This window comes from Stegostoma tigrinum, chromosome 10, assembly GCF_030684315.1.
Source record: "Stegostoma tigrinum isolate sSteTig4 chromosome 10, sSteTig4.hap1, whole genome shotgun sequence".
Classification (NCBI taxonomy): Eukaryota; Metazoa; Chordata; class Chondrichthyes; order Orectolobiformes; family Stegostomatidae; genus Stegostoma; species Stegostoma tigrinum.
This window is the reverse complement of record NC_081363.1, coordinates 32,431,834-32,451,155: the sequence shown is the minus strand read 5'-3', so window position 1 is coordinate 32,451,155 and position 19,322 is coordinate 32,431,834. Positions and strand designations below refer to the sequence as shown.

Here is a 19,322-nt window from a genome sequence, read left to right as displayed (position 1 = left end):
ATGTAATAAAGTTCAGCAAAAACAAACACAAACATAAAATAAGGAAAGTCCAATTTAGTTTAAAATCATAGCACCCAAGTGAAACTGTCAGGAAAGCCCTGCTTTACTTGTTAAACTGCATTGATTTGCACTGCAAAGCTTGACAAACTGTAGTACTAATGAACCTGTTAACAAAGAGAGAACATATTAGCTGAAAACTGCTAAGGGTAAATGTTTTATTTCAAATGTGAAAATATGGAGACCATCTACTGAAAGCCAAGATCAAACTCAAAATCTTGAAAACCTGGCTTGTGTTAGCCATTGAGAAGAAGCTGGCTTGGAGTAGCAGTCTGAGACAAAACCAGGTTAAATTTAAAGTGAAAAGAAAATTAAAACAAAGGCACAAGTTACCTCTTCTGCCCGTTTCACATTGTCATGTCGGCGCTCAAGGTCAGCATACTTTTTCCAATAGCCATAACAGTATGGATAGTGGGACAAGAAGTGATCAAAAGCTTTTCTGGCTGCCAGGATATGGTTCTGCAAGAGGATAACATGCTTAAAGTTTATTGTTTCACATACACACAAATAATATAACCATTTTGTTTCTAGTGATCAAATATTAACTTAATTATTTTCCTACTGCTTGGTTTTTATTCATACAATTTTCAATACAGAGAAATCTGGGTATCAGGTATTTCAAATTTACATCTTAGAGAACAAGGCTGGGGAAATAGTTAAGAGCAAACAAATTTGAGGAATTGAACAAAATTTTACATCAATATTCATGCTGAAAGATACTTAACAGCATTTCGAAATTACCAAATAATCAAGGGGCTAAAAAGGTAAGTGAAATAATCACTTTCCATCTCTAGAAAACACATACAAGGGAAACCTTGAGCTCCTTTTTGCTGTTCCTTATTCCATTTGATTCATTGACAAGAAAAGACAGCAGAAAGGACACAGATCAACTGTGAGTCTGACTTCATTTGCCAATTCTTTGAATTGTTATTAATACAGTATATGCCGTGAGGTGTATTCTCAGTATTAAAAAACATTCTTGATGTACTCTGGAAAGGCGTTTTAAGAAAACTGAATAATTAAAACCTCTAGATATTGTAAAGTTTACGATAGTTTAAGGAAAAAAGGATAACTTAGTTCTTGGAAAATTGCTAATCTGGCCACAGCTCAAATATAAAAAGATACTAGAAATTACATAAGGAGCTATTAAATTGTAGCTAAAATTAGTTGTCAATTGGTATTGTTAGTAAGGTTTACTTATTTTTCTTTTCTACCATGTTCCTTCACATAAGGCATGGTAGTGGTGACCGGTTTCTTTATTCTAGCTTTAGGGTCAAATCTACTCTAAATGGGCTCACAGCAACATTTCTCCATACAAAGCAACTTGAATACGCTTGGAAAGCAGCCTTGTTCATTTTGTGCTGACAAAGACTTGAAATGTAATTCATAAGTGCCTGGAGCTTCTTTCTCAGCAATCTTAACGTCATTAAAGATAATATCCTTGGCTCAGTTTTATTTCAGAAGCTAGAAATTTTTGAGGGGACCGATCCCAGGATAGTGGAAGGTAATTGCTGGGGCCATGTTAGATCTCAGTATTCTATTTAGCAATACGCAAGGTCTCAGAAGACTTGCGAATGGCCAGTGTTGTTTCTTTAAGAGGACCAAGAAGGATAGGCCAGGAAATTTATAGACCAGTGAGTCTTATGTCAGTGGTGGGGAAATTATTGGAAAAGATTTTTAGGGACAGGATTCACTTGCATTTGGAAAAGATTCGACTTAGTAGGGATATTCAATGTAGCTTTGTGGAGGGGTTGGTGGGGGTGGGGGGGAAATGTTGTTTCAAACAGATTTTTTTGAGGAAGTGAAGGTAATTGAGGATAGGGTAGCAAATGTTGATTACTGATGGAAGATTCTGCTTAAAGAAAGTAGTTTGAAAGTTAAGTCCCTCTATTTATTTTTGTAGCTGGACTCAAAGTGGTTGCTGACATTCAGTATTGATGGATGCAACAGAATCTAGCATTTATTGATTTTATGGTGTTTGGTATTCCATTTGTCATTTTGAAAGTGTAATGACTAGCCGATCCTTTTATGTACTGAATACCATTTCTGACAGTTTAACTTATCCAGATTTACATAGTAGGGATATTATTCCAATTTGATAAACTGTGTGAAATTTCTTTTGTTTTAATAATTGCAGTTAGAGCTTATTTTCTCCAGAAAAAAAATTGACAACTTTGGAAAACTTATTAACCAAAGCAACTTGGTTTTTTGTTGTAAAAATTTCGCATTTGTTTCCGGCATGCCTGGAGTCTAGATCTCCATTATACACCCCCAAACAGTGAAAATTTAAACTTTTTACTGCTTTAATGTTTAAGGAGTGTTCAAACCCATTTTCTAGCAAGTGGGTGATATCCCTCAGGTTAATTTTTTTCTCCAGTTGATCACACTACATAATCTTAGATTTTGATCTCTTGAGATCAGGCAGGACACCATTACAAGTGACTTGGTTCAAACTAAGAAGAATGGAGTCACTGGCTAAGAAATGGAGTTTGCATGGGGAATGAAGATTTTGTTCTAAGAAATTCTCATTCAACCACTACCAGCTGTCAGACAAGCAGTGTATCAAATCAGACACTGGAGGGGTTGTAAGAGGTGAGTTTCCACCAGAACGTGGGTTACGACTCTACATATGAATTCTTGCATCATGTAACCAAGGGCAGTGTGATGGGAAATAGACGGAGAAAATAGATTGTTGGGGAATGGCAGAAGTAATGTTTTAGGAACTGAAAGATGTTTTTCTCACTGAAAATCTGATAATTGCAGAATTGTTGAAAATGGCAGGGCAATGCAAGAGCAGCCACACCTAGGTAGATGACAATAGACAAGTATGGAGAACAGTATTATGTTAATCACATCAAAGCCTCTACATTGATAATAAGGAATGCGCAAGTGCAGTTTATCATGTTTACATTAGATGTCATTGGTGACTCTGATAAGTGCTTTTTCAGTTCTTTGGCAAGGCAGAAATCTGATTGGCATAATTAAAGCATGCAGTTGTAGAAAAGAGGAGTTATGGATTTAGGAGTTTGGGCTGGCAGGCAGTGATGATGTAGTAACAGGTTTACAAAATCATGAGGGGCATGGATAGAGTGAATAGTCAAGGTCCTATTCCTAGGGTAGGGAGTCCAAAACTAGGGGGCACAGGTTTAATGTGAGGGGGAAAGATTTAACGGAGACTTGAGGAACATTCTTTTCATACAGAGGGTGGTGCATGTATGGAACGAGCTGCCAGATGAGGTGATGTAGGCTGGTGTAATTACAACATTTAAAAAGGCATCTGGGTGGGTATGTGAATAAGGCAGCTTTAGAGGGGACATGAGCCAAGTGCTGACAAATGGGAGTAGGTCAGATTGGGACGCCTGGTCGACGTAGAGTTGGAGTGAGGACTCTGATTCTGTGCTGTATAACTCTGAATCTAATGGGGCTCTAAATGGTTATTAAAACCCCGAGACCTGCTGGGTTTCACCCCTGGATTTTAAGGAAGTAGCTGCAGAGGCAGCGCATACACTGGCAGTACTCTAAGAATCTCTAGATTCTGGAAAAGTCCAAGTAGATTGAAAAACTACTCACATACTTTCCCTTTATTTGAAAGGTGTAACAACAAAAAATAAAAAAGGAACTAGGAGAGATTGTTTAACATCCGTTATTGTGATAACGTTGAGTCTATTGCAAAGGGTGTAACAGCAGAACATTTAGAAATACCTGATCAAGCAGAACCAACATGGTTTCAAGAGTGGGAAATCATGACTGAAATTTATTAGAATTATTTGACGAAGTAACACAGGATATATAAAAAGGAAATCAGCAGATGCAACATATGGATATCCAGAAGGTACGCAATAAGCTCACACATATTGCTACTTAGTAAGTGCCTATGATGTTTAGGCTAATAGTATCATGAATTGACTATTGGCTAATTAATAGAAGAAACAGTTGGGATAAGAGGGGGAATTTCAGAACAGAAAGCACAAGCATCAGTGCTAGGCCCACAACTATATTATTTGGATGGTGGAAGTGAATGTACTAATACCACTTTGCAGATGACAAAGTGAGAAGACAATTAATGTGGATGATACAAGGATTCCACAGAGATACACAATGGTTAAGTAAGTGGGCTAAAATCTGGCAGATGGAACATGTGGGCAAACAGGAGATTATGCACTTTGGGGAGAAGAATGGAGGAGTGCATATTATTTAATTTGGAAAAGCCTGTAGAAAGCTCCAGCACAAAGGTATTTCAACATTCTCATGTGTGAATAAAAAAGCTTAGATCTAAGTTCAGTGGTAAATAGGAAAAACACATGGAATGATGGTCTTTATTTCAAAGGGAATGGAGTATTAAAAATAGGAGGTCTTGTTAAAAACTTTACAGGCAACAGACTGACTACACACAGAATACCAAACAGTTTTGGTCTGCATATCAATGGAAAGACACATTGGCATTGCAAGTAGTACAGAGAAGGTTCACTAGATTGATCCTAGGTATGGAGGGACATGAGGACAGATTGAGCTTGTACTCATTGGAGTTCAGCAGAATGAGGAGACCCTTCTTGAAACACAAGATTCTTAGTGACTTGTCTATGTGAGTAGTTTAAAATGAAGTTGAATGGTGCAGGAAAATGTTGTCTGGTGTAGGAAACAGAGGTGCCAAGTTTAGATATCAGGAGCACAATCTGAACACTTGTTGCTGACACAAAAGTGAGAATGTCTGGGAAACAATAAAGAGATTAAAAATATTTAGAAAGACATTTTTGTGTAGAGAACCACCGTCACTTTCATTCCTAAGTTTTTATCTTTTGGTTACTGATCAGTAGAAATGCCATTTTCCCTGTTACTTAATCAAAAGCCCTTTAAAATTCTGAACTCCTATCAGGCTGTTTTTATATTTCACCGTGACAGATGATAAGTTTGCAAATACTCAAGTCTTGATGAACTGACAAGTTCACTGCATCTAGCATTCTGTGCAATATAAATAATTTTCAATGATTACAAAAGCAAAATACTGCAAATACTGTAAATCTGAAGTGAAAACAGAAAACAGGTGGAAAAACTCAGCAGGTCTGTCAGTTTCGAGGAAGGAATATAATTAATTAGTCTCATTACTGTTTTCAGATCAATGACATCTCAAAATAGTTCAGATGAAAGGCCACTGACCTAAAATATTAATTCCTGCCGTTCAGTTGCTGCCAAATTCACCGAATATCCCCCATTATGTTAGGTTTTAATTAGTTATAAGAATGGTTACGAGCACCAACCATAAAGTAGTTAATAATGAAACAATCTAGCTGAGAGCATGAATCTGACACCATTATCATACCGAAAACACATCTACTTCTAGATGTATTAAGTGACTGAAAAGCCAGGAAAGACAGAATATTTCCTACAATCTCCTTACTCACCTCTTGTTCTACATATTGCAACAAGTATGTCCAACCTGTGAAGTCCTGGGGATTGTCTTCCACCACTTTCCAAAACTTCTCATACTCTGTAGGAAAGGGGATCCCTGAATCATTCAGTTCTATGTTTTCTGTGTCTTGTACTGTCCCTTCGGGTGAGGAGTTTGCAGGCTGAGATTCAGTGTCCATTGATGCTGAGCCTTCAGGAGATTCAACATGTGCCACAGATGTTTCTGACAAATCCGTAAAAGGTTTCAGATTGGTTCCCTCGTCACCAATTTTACTATCACTAATCACAGCTCTTGATTTCAAATCGTTGGCTTCATCAGCAGGCTCCATGTTTGGCATGAGCAGCTCATGTGAAAGGGAATCAGCAGTAGAGGAAATATTTTTATGCAAGTCAAATTCATTTGCAGAGTTAAGTCCATCATTCTGTGCTGACACTGTCTGATTAGAATCTTAGAAACGGAAATAATAAAAAATTAGTAATTATGACTAAATCATTAAATATTAAAATTAAAACTTTTCTATCAGTATCATTCCTGTCTTACTACAGGAAAAGGAATTTACTCACTATAGTCTTGTCCTGTCAGCAAAGATACCATCTAGGAGGAGAAGCCTGGTATCATTCCAATTTCAGAATTAATTTCTAATCTCAAATTGCAATGATAGTTCTGTTGACTCACTACAGGAGTTACTTTTTTCTATAGCTGCCAGCCAACAGCTTGATTGCTGAAGAAAAACATTGATATTTCCTCATACCAGCCCCCAACAGAAAGGAAATGGGGATGTTAATTATAGCACGGCATTAATGAATTTTCTTTCCTTGTTTGTGAAGAGTCATGAATGTTATTATTTGCGGATCCTTCTTTCCCTATGAAGTGAATGTATTGAATTTCCTCGCATTAGCAAGATGTACTTGCATAAAAGCCTGGCAAAATAGTGGCTGGCTTTATAGAACAAATGAAAATGTTATAATTAAAAAATTGACAAAATGAACCTCTACAACATATCTGACTACTATCAAAATATTCCCTCCTTGCCTTTATAGCTAGGACATATTCAATAAGAAAAAAAGCAGCATTTAACATTTCAATATTCTTATGAAGATGGTAAAGAAGAAAATGTTTTACCAAAGACTGTCATTTTGCACACATATCATATTGAAAGTGAACAACAGTTAAAATTGAGATGCTGGAAAATTGTTAAGTTTGAGAGGGACAGCAGTTTTGTTTCTTCTACAAATTACTGGCAGTGTGTAATGCTGTAAGTGATTTGTAGTTGGGCTTTATGTTTAAATTTTTGTACTATTTAAGCAAGACAATCTGCAGAGAACTGTCTCATAGAAAACTACCTCATGTACAGTTTCAAAGTGCACTAGTTATGAGAAAACATTCAGTTTGTATTGATGTAAATGGCATGTAACATTTATTTCTGCCAAGTGCAATGCACCATTGTGTCATTGAAGTCAGTTCGCCAAGGTTCAAACAGTGGTTAAGTTCACTAATGTTTACAAAAGCAGTTTGATTTCTTCCTGAAGAACTAGCAATAAGCACTTATGAGTTTAATCATGTTGATTTTTGGACTTGCTAAAAACAACTTTTGGAACTGATGAGGCAGACATCAATATATTTAACCCTTTAAAATATTCTCTAATATTTAATACAATAACAGGCACTCCCAGAAAAGCAACAGTGCAGTGTTCAGAAATACTAAGATTTCGGCAAGTTTCTCTTCTGAGGCGCTGGATACAGTAGTTCCCATTTTGTTGTCCAGCTGAGATGGGTGAATTCAACAGAAGTAAAATTCCTAAGTTCCTCACATTTAAGTTACGTATGCCTGCTACTCCCCCATTTTAAGACAACTAGCTATCAGATTATCCCTACATTTTAAATTAAACAGACAAATTGATCTCAAATTAAACATCAAGTGTCAGGTTTTCTTCTGTATTGGATTTTAATTTGATAAAAACACAACATTTCTCATTGAAATGTAACTATATACTTTTTTGAATGCTAACCAATCATAACATCTGGAAGCAGAGAAATAGATAAGTAACAAAGAAAAGGAAGCAAATCCTGCATTCTGGACCAACAGCCTCATGGCCAAAGATCTGCAGGTTAAAATTCAATCTGTTCAGTAATAAGATCACATCAGAAAATCAGACAATTTCATCCTCAAATTGTGGGACAGCTGATGACTCAAATATATATTTTATTATATTTTACTTCATTATTTGAAAGTAAAGTGTATAAGCAAAAGCATAGCTACTTTATTTAAAACATAAGCAGGTAAAAATGGTCCTCTGGTCCTAGGATCTCCTATGAAGGGAAGCATCGCCTCAGCATTTATCTTGTCAAGCCCCTTAAAGATCATACCTGTTCTGCTGAGATCACCTCCCGTTCTTCCAAACTCCAGTGAGTAGAATCCCAAATCCATTTAGCCTTTGCTCACAAGACAATCCCTCAATCTCAGGGATTATCCTAATGAAGTTTCTAAACTACTTCCAAAATAAAAATTTCCTTAAATAAGGAGACCAGAAAATGCTCACACTACTCCAGATGTGGTCTCACCAGTACCTTGAACAGTTGCAGTGAGATGTCTCTACTCATATTTCAAACTCCCTATTCCAACAGCCTTCCTGCTTATCCACTGCACCTGCTTGCATTTCATATACAAGTTGCTTTGGTTTGCAGCTTTCTTCTATTTAATAGTGCTTTCTTGTTCTTCCTTCCAAAATTTACATTTTGTTGGTTAGATTAAGCAACTATCAACTGTAAATCACATCAGCGATGGTGAAAGAGAAAATAAACAGCACCTTTTCAAAAATCTTTCCATTCATATTGTGAAACATCCAAAAATCAAGAACAATTTTCCATGCTGATCTCAATTCAGAATTTCATTTTTTAAAATTAAAATACAGAAATAAAGCAATTAAAACAAAACTGACTCATTATGCATATTTTAAAAAGACGCAGGCGCAGAAGCAGGCCATTCAACACATTGAACCAGCGCTGCTATTCGATGACATCATGAATGATCTGATAACACAACTCCATTTTCCTGCCTCATCCCCATAATCCTTAGGATGTAGAAGGTTTGGAAAGGGTGCAGAGGAGATTTACTAGGATGTTGCCTGGTATGGAGGGAAGGTCTTACGAGGAAAGGCTGAGGGACTTGAGGCTGTTTTCATTAGAGAGAAGAAGGTTGAGAGGTGACTTAATTGAAACATATAAAATAATCAGAGGTTTAGATAGAGTGGATAGGGAGAGCCTTTTTCCTAGGATGGTGACGGTGAGCACGAGGGGGCATAGCTTTAAATTGAGGGGTGAAAGATATAGGACAGACGTCAGAGGTAGTTTCTTTACTCAAAGAGTAGTAAGGGAATGGAACGCTTTGCCTGCAACGGTAGTAGATTCACCAACTTTAGGTACATTTAAGTCGTCATTGGATGAGCATATGGACGTACATGGAATAGGGTAGATTAGATGGGCTTCAGATCAGTCTGACAGGTCGGCACAACTTCGAGGGCTGAAGGGCCTGTACTGTGCTGTAATGTTCTATGTTCTATGTTACTGATTACATTCAGCAGATTGACTACTGTCTGAAACGCAACCCTTCTAATCTCAATTAAATTAACGATCTCTTCCTCAGATTATGCTCTCTGCTCAGAGCTTTTCCCGCATTGGGAAAACAACTTCATGATCTACAACTTTAACCTGTCCTCATAATCAGAATTGCCACAGGACAGGTAGCAGATTTTTCAGCCTTCTTTGATTGCATCAGATATCTTAATGAGCATTTCACTTTGTTCAAGCCCCTCACACTCTACAATTCTCAAATCATCGAAAACTCTGGTTCTCACATGTTATCTTCAAATTCCACTCAGTCAGCTACTCACCAAACTCGACTAGCTGTGCTTGCAGGCCCTTAAATCTTAAATGATCACCCTCATGTGCCAGTCCTATGGACCATTCCTTCCCTGTGTCTAATCTTGAGTCCTATAATCCCCCCATACCTCCAAATTACCCAACTTCTGGCCTTTTGCATGACAAGAATCTCCATCTCATAACAGCTAATGGCACAGCTGTCAAAGTCTCACATTGAGAAATAGCTCTCAGTCTCTTACATCTTCAAGATAATCCTCAGATTTTTTTTAAATTTGTGGTCACCTGGCCCAATACCTGTGCAGCTTAGCTGCATATTTGATTGATAAAGTACCCATAAAGCCTTGTGGTGTTTTATGATATTAAGATAACTGCATAAGTGTAAATAGAGTCTATATATAGTGAGTTTTGAGAAGATTTGTAGCTCAGGTTGAGTTTTTGGATGTGAGTTTGCTCGCTGAGCTGGAAGGTTAGTTTTCAGACGTTTTGTCACCATTCTACAAACTCACATCCAGAGTCATATAAGCATGGAAACAGACCCTTCAGTCCAACCAGTCCATGCCAACCCAAACTAAACTGGTCCCACCTGCCTGTGCTTGGCCCATATCCCTCCAAAAATTCTAATTCATGTACTTATCTAAATGTCTCTTAAACATTGTAACTGCGCTGGCATCCAGCACTTCCTCAGGATGTTCATTCCATACACAAACCACTCTGCTTTAAAAGAAAAATTGCCCCTTGTGTCTTTTTGTTAAAAAATCATCTCCTTTCACTTTAACCCTTGTTCTGAAATTCCCCATCCCAAGGAAAAGAGATCTGCCATTCACCTTCTTAATACCCCTCATGATTTTACAAACATGTTCAAGATCACCCCTCAACCTTCTACGCGCAAGTGGAAAAAAGGCAAGCCTATCCAGCCTCTCCCCAAAATTCAAACCCTGCATTCCCAGCAACATTCTGGTAAATCTCTTCTGAACCCTCTTCAGCTTAACAGTGTCCTTCCTATAACAAGGCAACCAGATCTGGACAGGTCTTATCAGCGAATTCTTCTACGAAGAGCCTACATAGCTCAAATGTTAACCACAGGAAAATTTAAAGAGGTTATCATCCAAACTACAAACTAAAAATTGTAACCAACTGACAATGTGAAAGATAGTAAGAACTGCCGATACTGGAGTCAGGTATAAAACAGTGTGGAGTTGGAGGAGCAGAGCGGGCCAGGCAGCATCAGAAGAGCAAGTAAGTTGATGCTTTGGGTCAGGGTCCTTCTTCAGAAAATGAAGAAGGGTCCTGATCCAAAACGTCAACTTTCCTGCTCCTCTGACAATGTGAAAGATTCTTCAACTGCAAACCAATCAGAAGTTTAACATTAGCTGACCTGCAATTCTGAGTAATAGTTCTGAGGAAGGGTCACCAGACCCAAAATGTGAACTGATTTCTCTTCACAGATGCTGCCAGATTTGCCAGCTTTTCCAGCAACCTCTGCTTTTGTTTTTGAATTACTAAAGCATTGTTAAATAACAAAACAATGCTGCGTTTCACTTTTTTCATGCAGTGTTTAAGCTGGAGTAACTAGCATTGTTTTTGAGAATATAGAAACAAAAGGTGTTATGGAAAAGCCAGGGTACTATAGAGCCATAGGTGGTGGACAAGTTGTTGGAGGGAAACCTAAAAGACAGGATTTACATGTATGTGGAAAGGCAAGAACTGATTAGAGATAGTCAACATGGCTTTGTGCATGGGACATCGTGTCTCACAAACATTGTTGCTACTTCAAAAAAAACTCAACCAAGAGGATTTACAAAGGTAGAGTGTTGGATGTGGTCAATCATTCCACATTTTGTAACTTAACTTTATCTTGGCACTGAATAATTAATGAGTCATTTTTAGAACATAGAACATAGAACAGTACAGCACAGAACAGGCCCTTCTGCCCACAATGTTGTGCCGACCATTGATCCTCATGTATGCACCCTCAAATTTCTGTGACCATATACATGTCCAGCAGTCTCTTAAATGACCCCAATGACCTTGCTTCCACAACTGCTGCTGGCAACGCATTCCATGCTCTCACAACTCTCTGCGTAAAGAACCTGCCTCTGACATCCCCTCTATACTTTCCACCAACCAGCTTAAAACTATGACCCCTCGTGCTAGCCATTTCTGCCCTGGGAAATAGTCTCTGGCTATCAACTCTATCTATGCCTCTCATTATCTTGTATACCTCAATTAGGTCCCCTCTCCTCCTCCTTTTCTCCAATGAAAAGAGACCGAGCTCAGTCAACCTCTCTTCATAAGATAAGCCCTCCAGTCCAGGCAGCATCCTGGTAAACCTCCTCTGAACCCTCTCCAAAGCATCCACATCTTTCCTATAATAGGGCGCCCAGAACTGGACGCAGTATTCCAAGTGCGGTCTAACCAAAGTTTTATAGAGCTGCAACAAGATCTCACGACTCTTAAACTCAATCCCCCTGTTAATGAAAGCCAAAACACCATATGCTTTCTTAACAACCCTGTCCACTTGGGTGGCCATTTTAAGGGAACTATGTATCTGCACACCAAGATCCCTCTGTTCCTCCACGCTGCCAAGAATCCTATCCTTAATCCTTTAGTTTGGACTTCACAAGCAATATTATAGAAGAACACACTGAGGTGGTGGGGAGGCTGCAGAAAGCTTTAGACAGTTTAGGATAGTGCTCCAGGAAATGGCTGATGAAATTCAATGTGAGCAAATGCGTGGACTAGCACTTTGGAAAAAAATTACAGGCATGGACTATTTTCTAAATGGTGCAAAAATTCCTAAAGCCGAAGTACAAAGGGATCTGAGAGTGCCAGTATTCTCTAAAAGTTAACATGCAGGTTGAGTCCGCGACTGTGCTGGAGACTTTATAAAACTCTAGTTAGGCCCCATTTAAAATACTGTGTCCAATATTGGGCCCCACACCTCAAGACATAGTGGCACTGGAGCGTGTTCGGCACAGATGATCCCTGGAAATGGTAGGCCTCACCATACAATGAACATTAGGTAACTCAAGACACATTAGGGGCATTTAAATAGTCCTTCGATAAGCATATGGATGATGATGGGATAGTGTAGGTGGATGGGCTTAGATTAGTTCACAGGTCGGCGCAATATCGAGGCCCAAAGGGCCCGTTCTGCACCGTACTGTTCTATATTCTATATGGACATCAGTAAGGTGTTTGACAAAGTTCTTCATGGTAGTCTGGTTAGCAAGGTTAGGTTACAAGGATTAGAGGGAGAACTAGCTATCTGGATTCAGAACTGGCTCAGAAATAGAAGGCACAGGGTAGTGGTGGAGGGTTGCTTTTCAAACAGAAGGCCTGTGACCAGCAATGTGCCACAAAGATCAGTGCTAGATCCACTGCTTTGCATCATTTTTATAAATGATTTGGATATAAACATAGGAGGTATGGTTAGTAAGCTTGCAGATGACACCAAAATTGGAGGCACATTGGACAGCAACGGTTAGCTTGGAGTATGAGATCCTGATCAGAATGGCCAAGGGCCTGAGGACTGGCAGATGTTGTTTAATTTAGATAAATGAGAGGCACTGCATTTTGAAAACACAAATCAAGGCAGGACTTATACACACAATGGTAACATCTGGGGAGTGTTGCTGAATAACACTTTAGTGTGCGGGTTCATAGCTCCTTGAAAGTGTTGTTGTCAGAGATAGATAGGACAGTGAAGGAGAACTTTGGTATATTTGCTTTTATTGGTCAGTGTATTGGGGGTGGTGTCAAATTCTGGACAGCATAAGTTTAAGGCAAGATTTAAAAGGGATCACTTTTTCCAAACAGAAGGTGGTGCGTGTACGGAAAGAGCTGTCAGAGGATTTGGAGGAGGCTAGTACAATTAGTACATTTGAAATCTTCTGGATGGGTTCACGAATAGGAAGGGTTCAGAGGAATATGAGCTGAATGCTAGCAAATAGAACTAGATTTATTTACAAATATCTGGTCAGCCATGGACAAGTTGGATTGAAGGGTCTGTTTCCAAGCTGTATACCCCAGAGATAAAAGGTAGACCCCTAGAAGTACAACAAATGAAGAATTCCCCAGTTGAAAATCCTGAAAGGACGAGGCAAGAAGTAGAGTTTAAAAAACGTGTTGGAGAAATTCAGCAAGTCCGAGTATACGTGGAGAGTAACAGAGTAAAAGTTTCAACTCTAACATGGCTCTTCTTCGGAACTAAGTCGTAACTCGTGTAGCCAGCTTTCTACACCTTCTTTATCGGACAGGAAGGTTAGGTTTCGCGAAAACGTTGTAAATTAAAACCGAGGGAAACAGGTGCGCTCTCAGTGAGAGAGGTTTCAAACTAACTAAAGTGACCTGACTTCATGCGCGCCAAGCCACAACGAGGAGAGAAAGAGCTGATATTTTTAGATGTGACCGCATGACCACATTAGGGCATTAGACAGGAACCCAACATCAAGACACCACCACCCGGGGAAATGGCGTCACCCCGAGTATCGGGCGACCGCCGACCCAAGACCGAAACCTTCCATTCTCCATCACAGGCCGGAGAACTCAGGCTCGAGTATTATTCACAAAAGGCCCAACCATGGCGGAAGTTAGGCTGGACCGTGGCAATGACCACATACGAGGCCGAGACTCACCAAACGACAGCAACACAACTATGTTCCACTTCTACTTCTCTGACATATCTTGACCATACCCACTCACCTCGCGCCTCCATACTACCGACCGTTATAGCCGTTAATGCTGAACCACCCCCCCGCGAGCGCAAACACGAACACGCAGCCTTTTCGCACGCCAATCCCCGCCCCCCAACACAGCCTTCAATGCGCAGGCGTACAACATCCGAGTACACACCGCTTTCGGATCAGCTGATTGCTAAACCAGTCCACTGAATAGTCAACATTAGGTGGAAGCTTCCAATCTTCGTCGGGATGCCAAGCAAGTTGATGAATTTGGAGGACTTTCTTATGTTCTGCCCATGATCCAACATGTCCGCCACTTCTTTTGTTTGAAATTCCTGATAGCATTTAACTTTTTTTGTTGAGATCCGAAGGCTCAACGTTGACGTACTACACAACACATATAAAACAACGTAATAGCTTCTAAAAGGATGGGCCCAGTCGGCAGTCAACATCTCACAAAGATGGTGGATAGTGAAACGGGATGCGTTGTGGTGTACTTGGACATTCGTAAAGCCTTTGATAAAAGGTCCAGAAACTTCTGTAGCAGCTTAATTAAAATGAGAGGGAAGCAAGTTGTAATAAAATAGTTGGGAGGGAGAAACAATTAAAGGCAGAGATAACAAGGTGTAGAGCTGGATGAACACAGCAGGCCAAGCAGCATCTTGGGAGCAGGAAATCATTTTTTCTGATGAAGCCTCTAGGTCCGTTACGTCAGCTTTCCATCATCTACAAGGCACAAGCCAGGAATGTGATGAAATACTATCTGATGAAGGGTCTAGGCCCGAAACGTCAGCTTTTGTGCTCCTGAGATGCTGCTTGGCCTGCTGTGTTCATCCAGCCTCACATTTTATTATCATGTGATGAAATACTCCCCACTTGCCTGGATGAGTGCAGAAGGGTCTAGGCCCGAAATGTCAGCTTTTGTGCACCTAAGATGCTGCTTGGCCTGCTGTGTTCATCCCAGCTCGACACCTTGTTATTTTGGATATGTGGTGGACTAGATTTACACATTTAGTACAAAACATGCTGGAAATGCGCAGTAAGGACCAGAGTTCATGTTTCAGGCTGCTGACTACTATACGTTTTGTTGATGTCATTTCATATCAATGACTGTGAGGTGGTATGTTTTGGTTAAAATAATATTCTAAAGGAGAAGACGAGAAGGATTTGAGACCATAAAATAATCAGTATTTCAAGTGTTTAAGGCTATTTAAAAAAAGCAAGTAGTCTTGTTGTAATTAGAGCCTGATGGGTAAAGCAGATGAATTCAGGGCATGGAGGGGAATATGGGACCGCGATGTCAGATCTTTCAGAACCACAGCTGAGGAAAGTACATGGCTGATAGTTCAATGTTTGACAGTATAAATACCATAGGAAGGATAGGAGGGCAGGCAAGAGAAGAGGGAGCATGGCATTTTTGATTGGGGAAAATATCACAACGTACTCAGGGAGGATGTTCCTGAGGGATCACCCAGTGAGGTGATGTGGGTGGAAATGAGAAATAAGAAAATTGTGATCAGATTGATGGGATTGCACTAAAGGCCTCCCAATAGTCAGTGGGAAATTGAGGTGCAACTCTGTGGGAAGACTAAAGTTAGCTGTAGAAACAATAGTATTGTAATTGTTGGGGATTTTAACTTGCCAAACATAGACTGGGACTAGCGAGTTTTGAGAAGATTTGAAGCTCAGTTTGAGGTTCTGGATGTGAGTTTGCTCGCTGAGCTGGAAGGTTAGTTTTCAGACGTCTAGTCACCATTCTAGGTAACATCATCAGTGAGCCTCCGACGAAGCGCTGGTGTTATGTCCTGCTTTCTATTTATCTGTTTGGGTTTCCTTGGGTTGGTGATGTCATTTCCTGCAATGGTGATGTCATTTTCTCTTTTCATTCTCTTTTTCTCAGAGGATGGTAGATTGGCTCCAAGTCAATGTGTTTGTTGATGGAATTCCGGTTGGAATGCCATGCTTCTAGGAATTCTCATGCGTGTCTCTGTTTGGCTTGTCCTAGGATGGATGTGTTGTCCCAATCAAAGTGGTGTCCTTCCTCATCTGTATGTAAGGATACGAGTGATAATGGGTCTTGTTGTTTTGTGGCTAGTTGAGGTTCATGTATCCTGGTGGCTAGCTTTCTGCCTGTTTGTCCAATGTAGTGTTTGTCACAGTTCTTGCAAGGTATTTTGTAGATGACGTTCATTTTGTTTGTTGTCTGTATAGGGTCTTTTAAGTTCATTAGCTGCTGTTTTAGTGTGTTGGTGGGTTTGTGGGGTACCCTGATGCCAAGAGGTCCGAGTAATCTGGCAGTCATTTTGGAAATGTCTTTGATGTAGGGGAGAGTGGTTATGGTTTCTGGGCCCGTTTTGTCTGTTTGTTTGGGTTTGTTGCTGAGAAATCGGCGGACTGTGTTCATAGGGTACCCATTCTATTTGAATATGCTGTATAGGTGACTTTCTTCTGCTCTTCGTAGTTCCTCTGTGCTGCAGTGTGTGGTGGCTCATTGGAATAATGTTCTAATGCAGCTTCGTTTGTGGGTGTTGGGATGGTTGCTCCTCTAGTTCAGTATTTGGTCCGTATGTGTTGTTTTCCTGTAGACGCCGAACAGGCAATGGGGAACTTCAAACCAGCGTCTACAGGAAAACAACAGGGTCAGAAACAGGCAATGATCAACAAAGGTGGAGAAACAGAAAATGAAAATCAGAAGGACACAAACAGAGAATGAGAAAGAAACGATGAGAAATAGAGGAGCAGAAACAGCAGCAGAAACAGAGTATAAGAAACAGGATAAGAAATGGAGGGGCAGAAACAGTGGATGAGAAACAGAGTAGCAGACACAGAGGATGGGGAACAGAGAGGCAAAATCAGAGGTGCAAAAACAGAATGGCAGAAACAAGGGTGCAGAAACATAAGATGAGAAATGGAGGATGAGAAACAGTGGGTGAGAAACTGAGAACCAGAAACAGGATGAAGAAACAGAGAATGAGAAAGATGGGATGAGAAACAGTATGAAAAATGGCGGGTGAGAAACAGAATATTAGAAACGGGATGGGAAACAGAGTGTCAGAAACAAGATGTGCAACAGAGGTGCAGAAACAGGATGAGAAACAGATGAGCAGAGACAGGCAGAAACAGAGATGCAGAAACAGAGAATTTGAAACACAGATGCAGAAACTTTGGATGAAAAAAGGACAGGCTGAAACAGTGGATGACAAAACGAGGTGCAGCAACAAAGGAGCAGAATCAGAGGGACGGAAACAGAGGATGAGGACAAGAGCACAAGAAGCAAGGGAATGAAAAACAGGGCCAGTAACAGAAGATAGGAAGAAGAGGGGAAGAGTCAGAGGTGCACAAACAAAGAGGCACACACAGACGGGCAGAAGCAGAATGAAAAACATAGGATGAAAAACAGAGGTTCAGAAACAGAGGATGAGAAACAGAAGGTGTGAATCAAAAGATGAATAATAGAGGATAAGTACCAGAGTGTCAGAAACAGAGGATGAGAAATAGAGGGGTGAAAACAGAGCAGCAGAAACAAAGGACTGGAAACATAGAGGCAGAATCAGAGGTGCAGAAACAGAAGGCGAGAAACAGAGGTGCAGAAACAGAAGATGAGAAGCAGATAATGAGAAACAGAGGATGACAACCAGTGGGTGAGAAACAGGGGATGAGAAAGAGGTGTGAAGAAACAGAGAATGTGAAACAGAGTGCCAAAACAGAGGTGTAGAAACAGAGTATGAGAAAGAGATTGGAAGACACAGAGGACGAGAAATGGATGGATAGAAACAGACAATAAGAAAGAGAGGGGCAGAAACAGACAGGCAGAACTAGACAGACAGAAACAGAGATGCAGAAAGAGAGAATGACAAACACAGGAGTAGAAAATTTAGATGAGAGAAAGACGGGCTGGAACATAGGATGAGAAACAGAGGGTAAGAATCAGAGGTGCAGACACAGACAGGCACAAACAGTGGATGATAAACTGAAGGTGAGAATTGAAAGATGAAAAAGAGAGGAAGCATAACAGAGTGTCAGAAACAGAGGATGAGAAGCAGAGGGGAAGACAAGTGTGGGAAAGAGATTGGAAGAGACAGAGGACAGACAATGAGAAACCAAGGCACAGAAATTGAGTTGCAGAAAGAGAGGGTAAAAAACAGATATGGGGAACCAGAGTGCCACAAACAGCATGAGAAACAGAGGAAGAGAAACAGAGCATGAGATAAAGAGGGATAGAAACTGAAACCCAGAAACAGCGGGGCAGAAACAGAAAATAAAAAACAGAGTATGAGAAACAGCGGGTGAGAAACAGAGGTGCAGAAACAGAGAGGAAGGATCAGAGGTGGAGAAACAAAGGGCAGACATAGCTGGGCAGAAACAGAGTTTGAGAAACAGAGGATGAGAAACATAGGATTAAAAAACAATATGGCACAAACAGAGGGTGAGAAGCAGAGGGTGAGAATCAAAAGATGAAAAACAGAGGATGCGTAAGAGTGTCAGAAACAGAGGATGAGAAACAGAGGGTCCAAAACAGAAGATGAGAAACCGAGGATGAGAAACAGAGGGGTAGCAACAGAGACAGATAAACAGAGGGTTAGAAAAAGAGGATAAGATACAGAGAGGCAGAAAGAGATGATGTGAAACAGAGACTGGGAACCAGAGTGTGCTAAATAGTGAATCAGAAACAGTGTTTCAGATATAGTGTAGGAAAAACAGAGTATGAGAAACAGAGGTTCACATACAGTGGGTGAGCAAGAGAAGGGCAGAAACAGGATGAGAAACAGAGTGCCAAATCAGAGATGCAGAAACAGAGTATGAGAAAGAAATTGGAAGAAACAGAGGACAATAAATTGATGGGTATAAACAGACAATGAGAAATGGATGGGCAGAAACAGAAGGGCAGAAATTCAGAGGGTAAGAAACAGATACGGGGAAACAGAGGGCCAGAAAGAACATGAGAAACAGAAAGGCAGAAACAGAGTGGCAGGAACAGAGGATGAGAAACAGTGGGGCGGAAACAGACAATGAGAAACAGAGTGGCAGAAATAGAGGCACAGAAACAGATGTGCAGGCACAGATGGGCAGAAACAGAGGATGAGAAACAGGCTAAGAAACGCAAGGGCAGAAACAGAGGACGATAGAATGAGGATGAAGAAATAAAACTGAGGATGAGAAACAGCACACCAGAAATAGAGGATGGGAAACAGGTGGGCAGACACAGAGGACAAGAAATAAAGCATGAGAAACAGTGGATGAGAAATAGTAGAATATAAAGAGGGTGCAAAAACAGTATGAGAATCAAACGATGAGGA

General features: G+C 40.3%; 1 protein-coding gene across 8 annotated transcripts in view; it reads right to left on the bottom strand.

Moving 5' to 3' along the window:
* prpf39 (PRP39 pre-mRNA processing factor 39 homolog (yeast)) overlaps positions 1-14,150 on the bottom strand; it is a 60,359-nt gene extending 46,209 nt beyond the window's left edge. For 2 of the 8 annotated variants that reach the window (XM_048537340.2, XM_048537341.2), the window contains exons 1-3: positions 7,832-7,949; positions 5,457-5,911; positions 391-516 (exon numbers count right to left, since the gene is read on the bottom strand). In XM_048537340.2, coding sequence (XP_048393297.1) covers positions 391-516; positions 5,457-5,911; positions 7,832-7,892 — 642 coding nt within the window. In that variant the 5' untranslated portion in view covers positions 7,893-7,949. Of the gene's footprint in view, positions 1-390; positions 517-5,456; positions 5,912-7,831; positions 7,951-13,980; positions 14,001-14,047 lie in introns of those variants that run through there. The other 6 variants (XM_048537336.2, XM_048537337.2, XM_048537335.2 and 3 more) reach the window with 5 other exon arrangements.
* Positions 14,151-19,322: the final 5,172 nt, after the last annotated feature.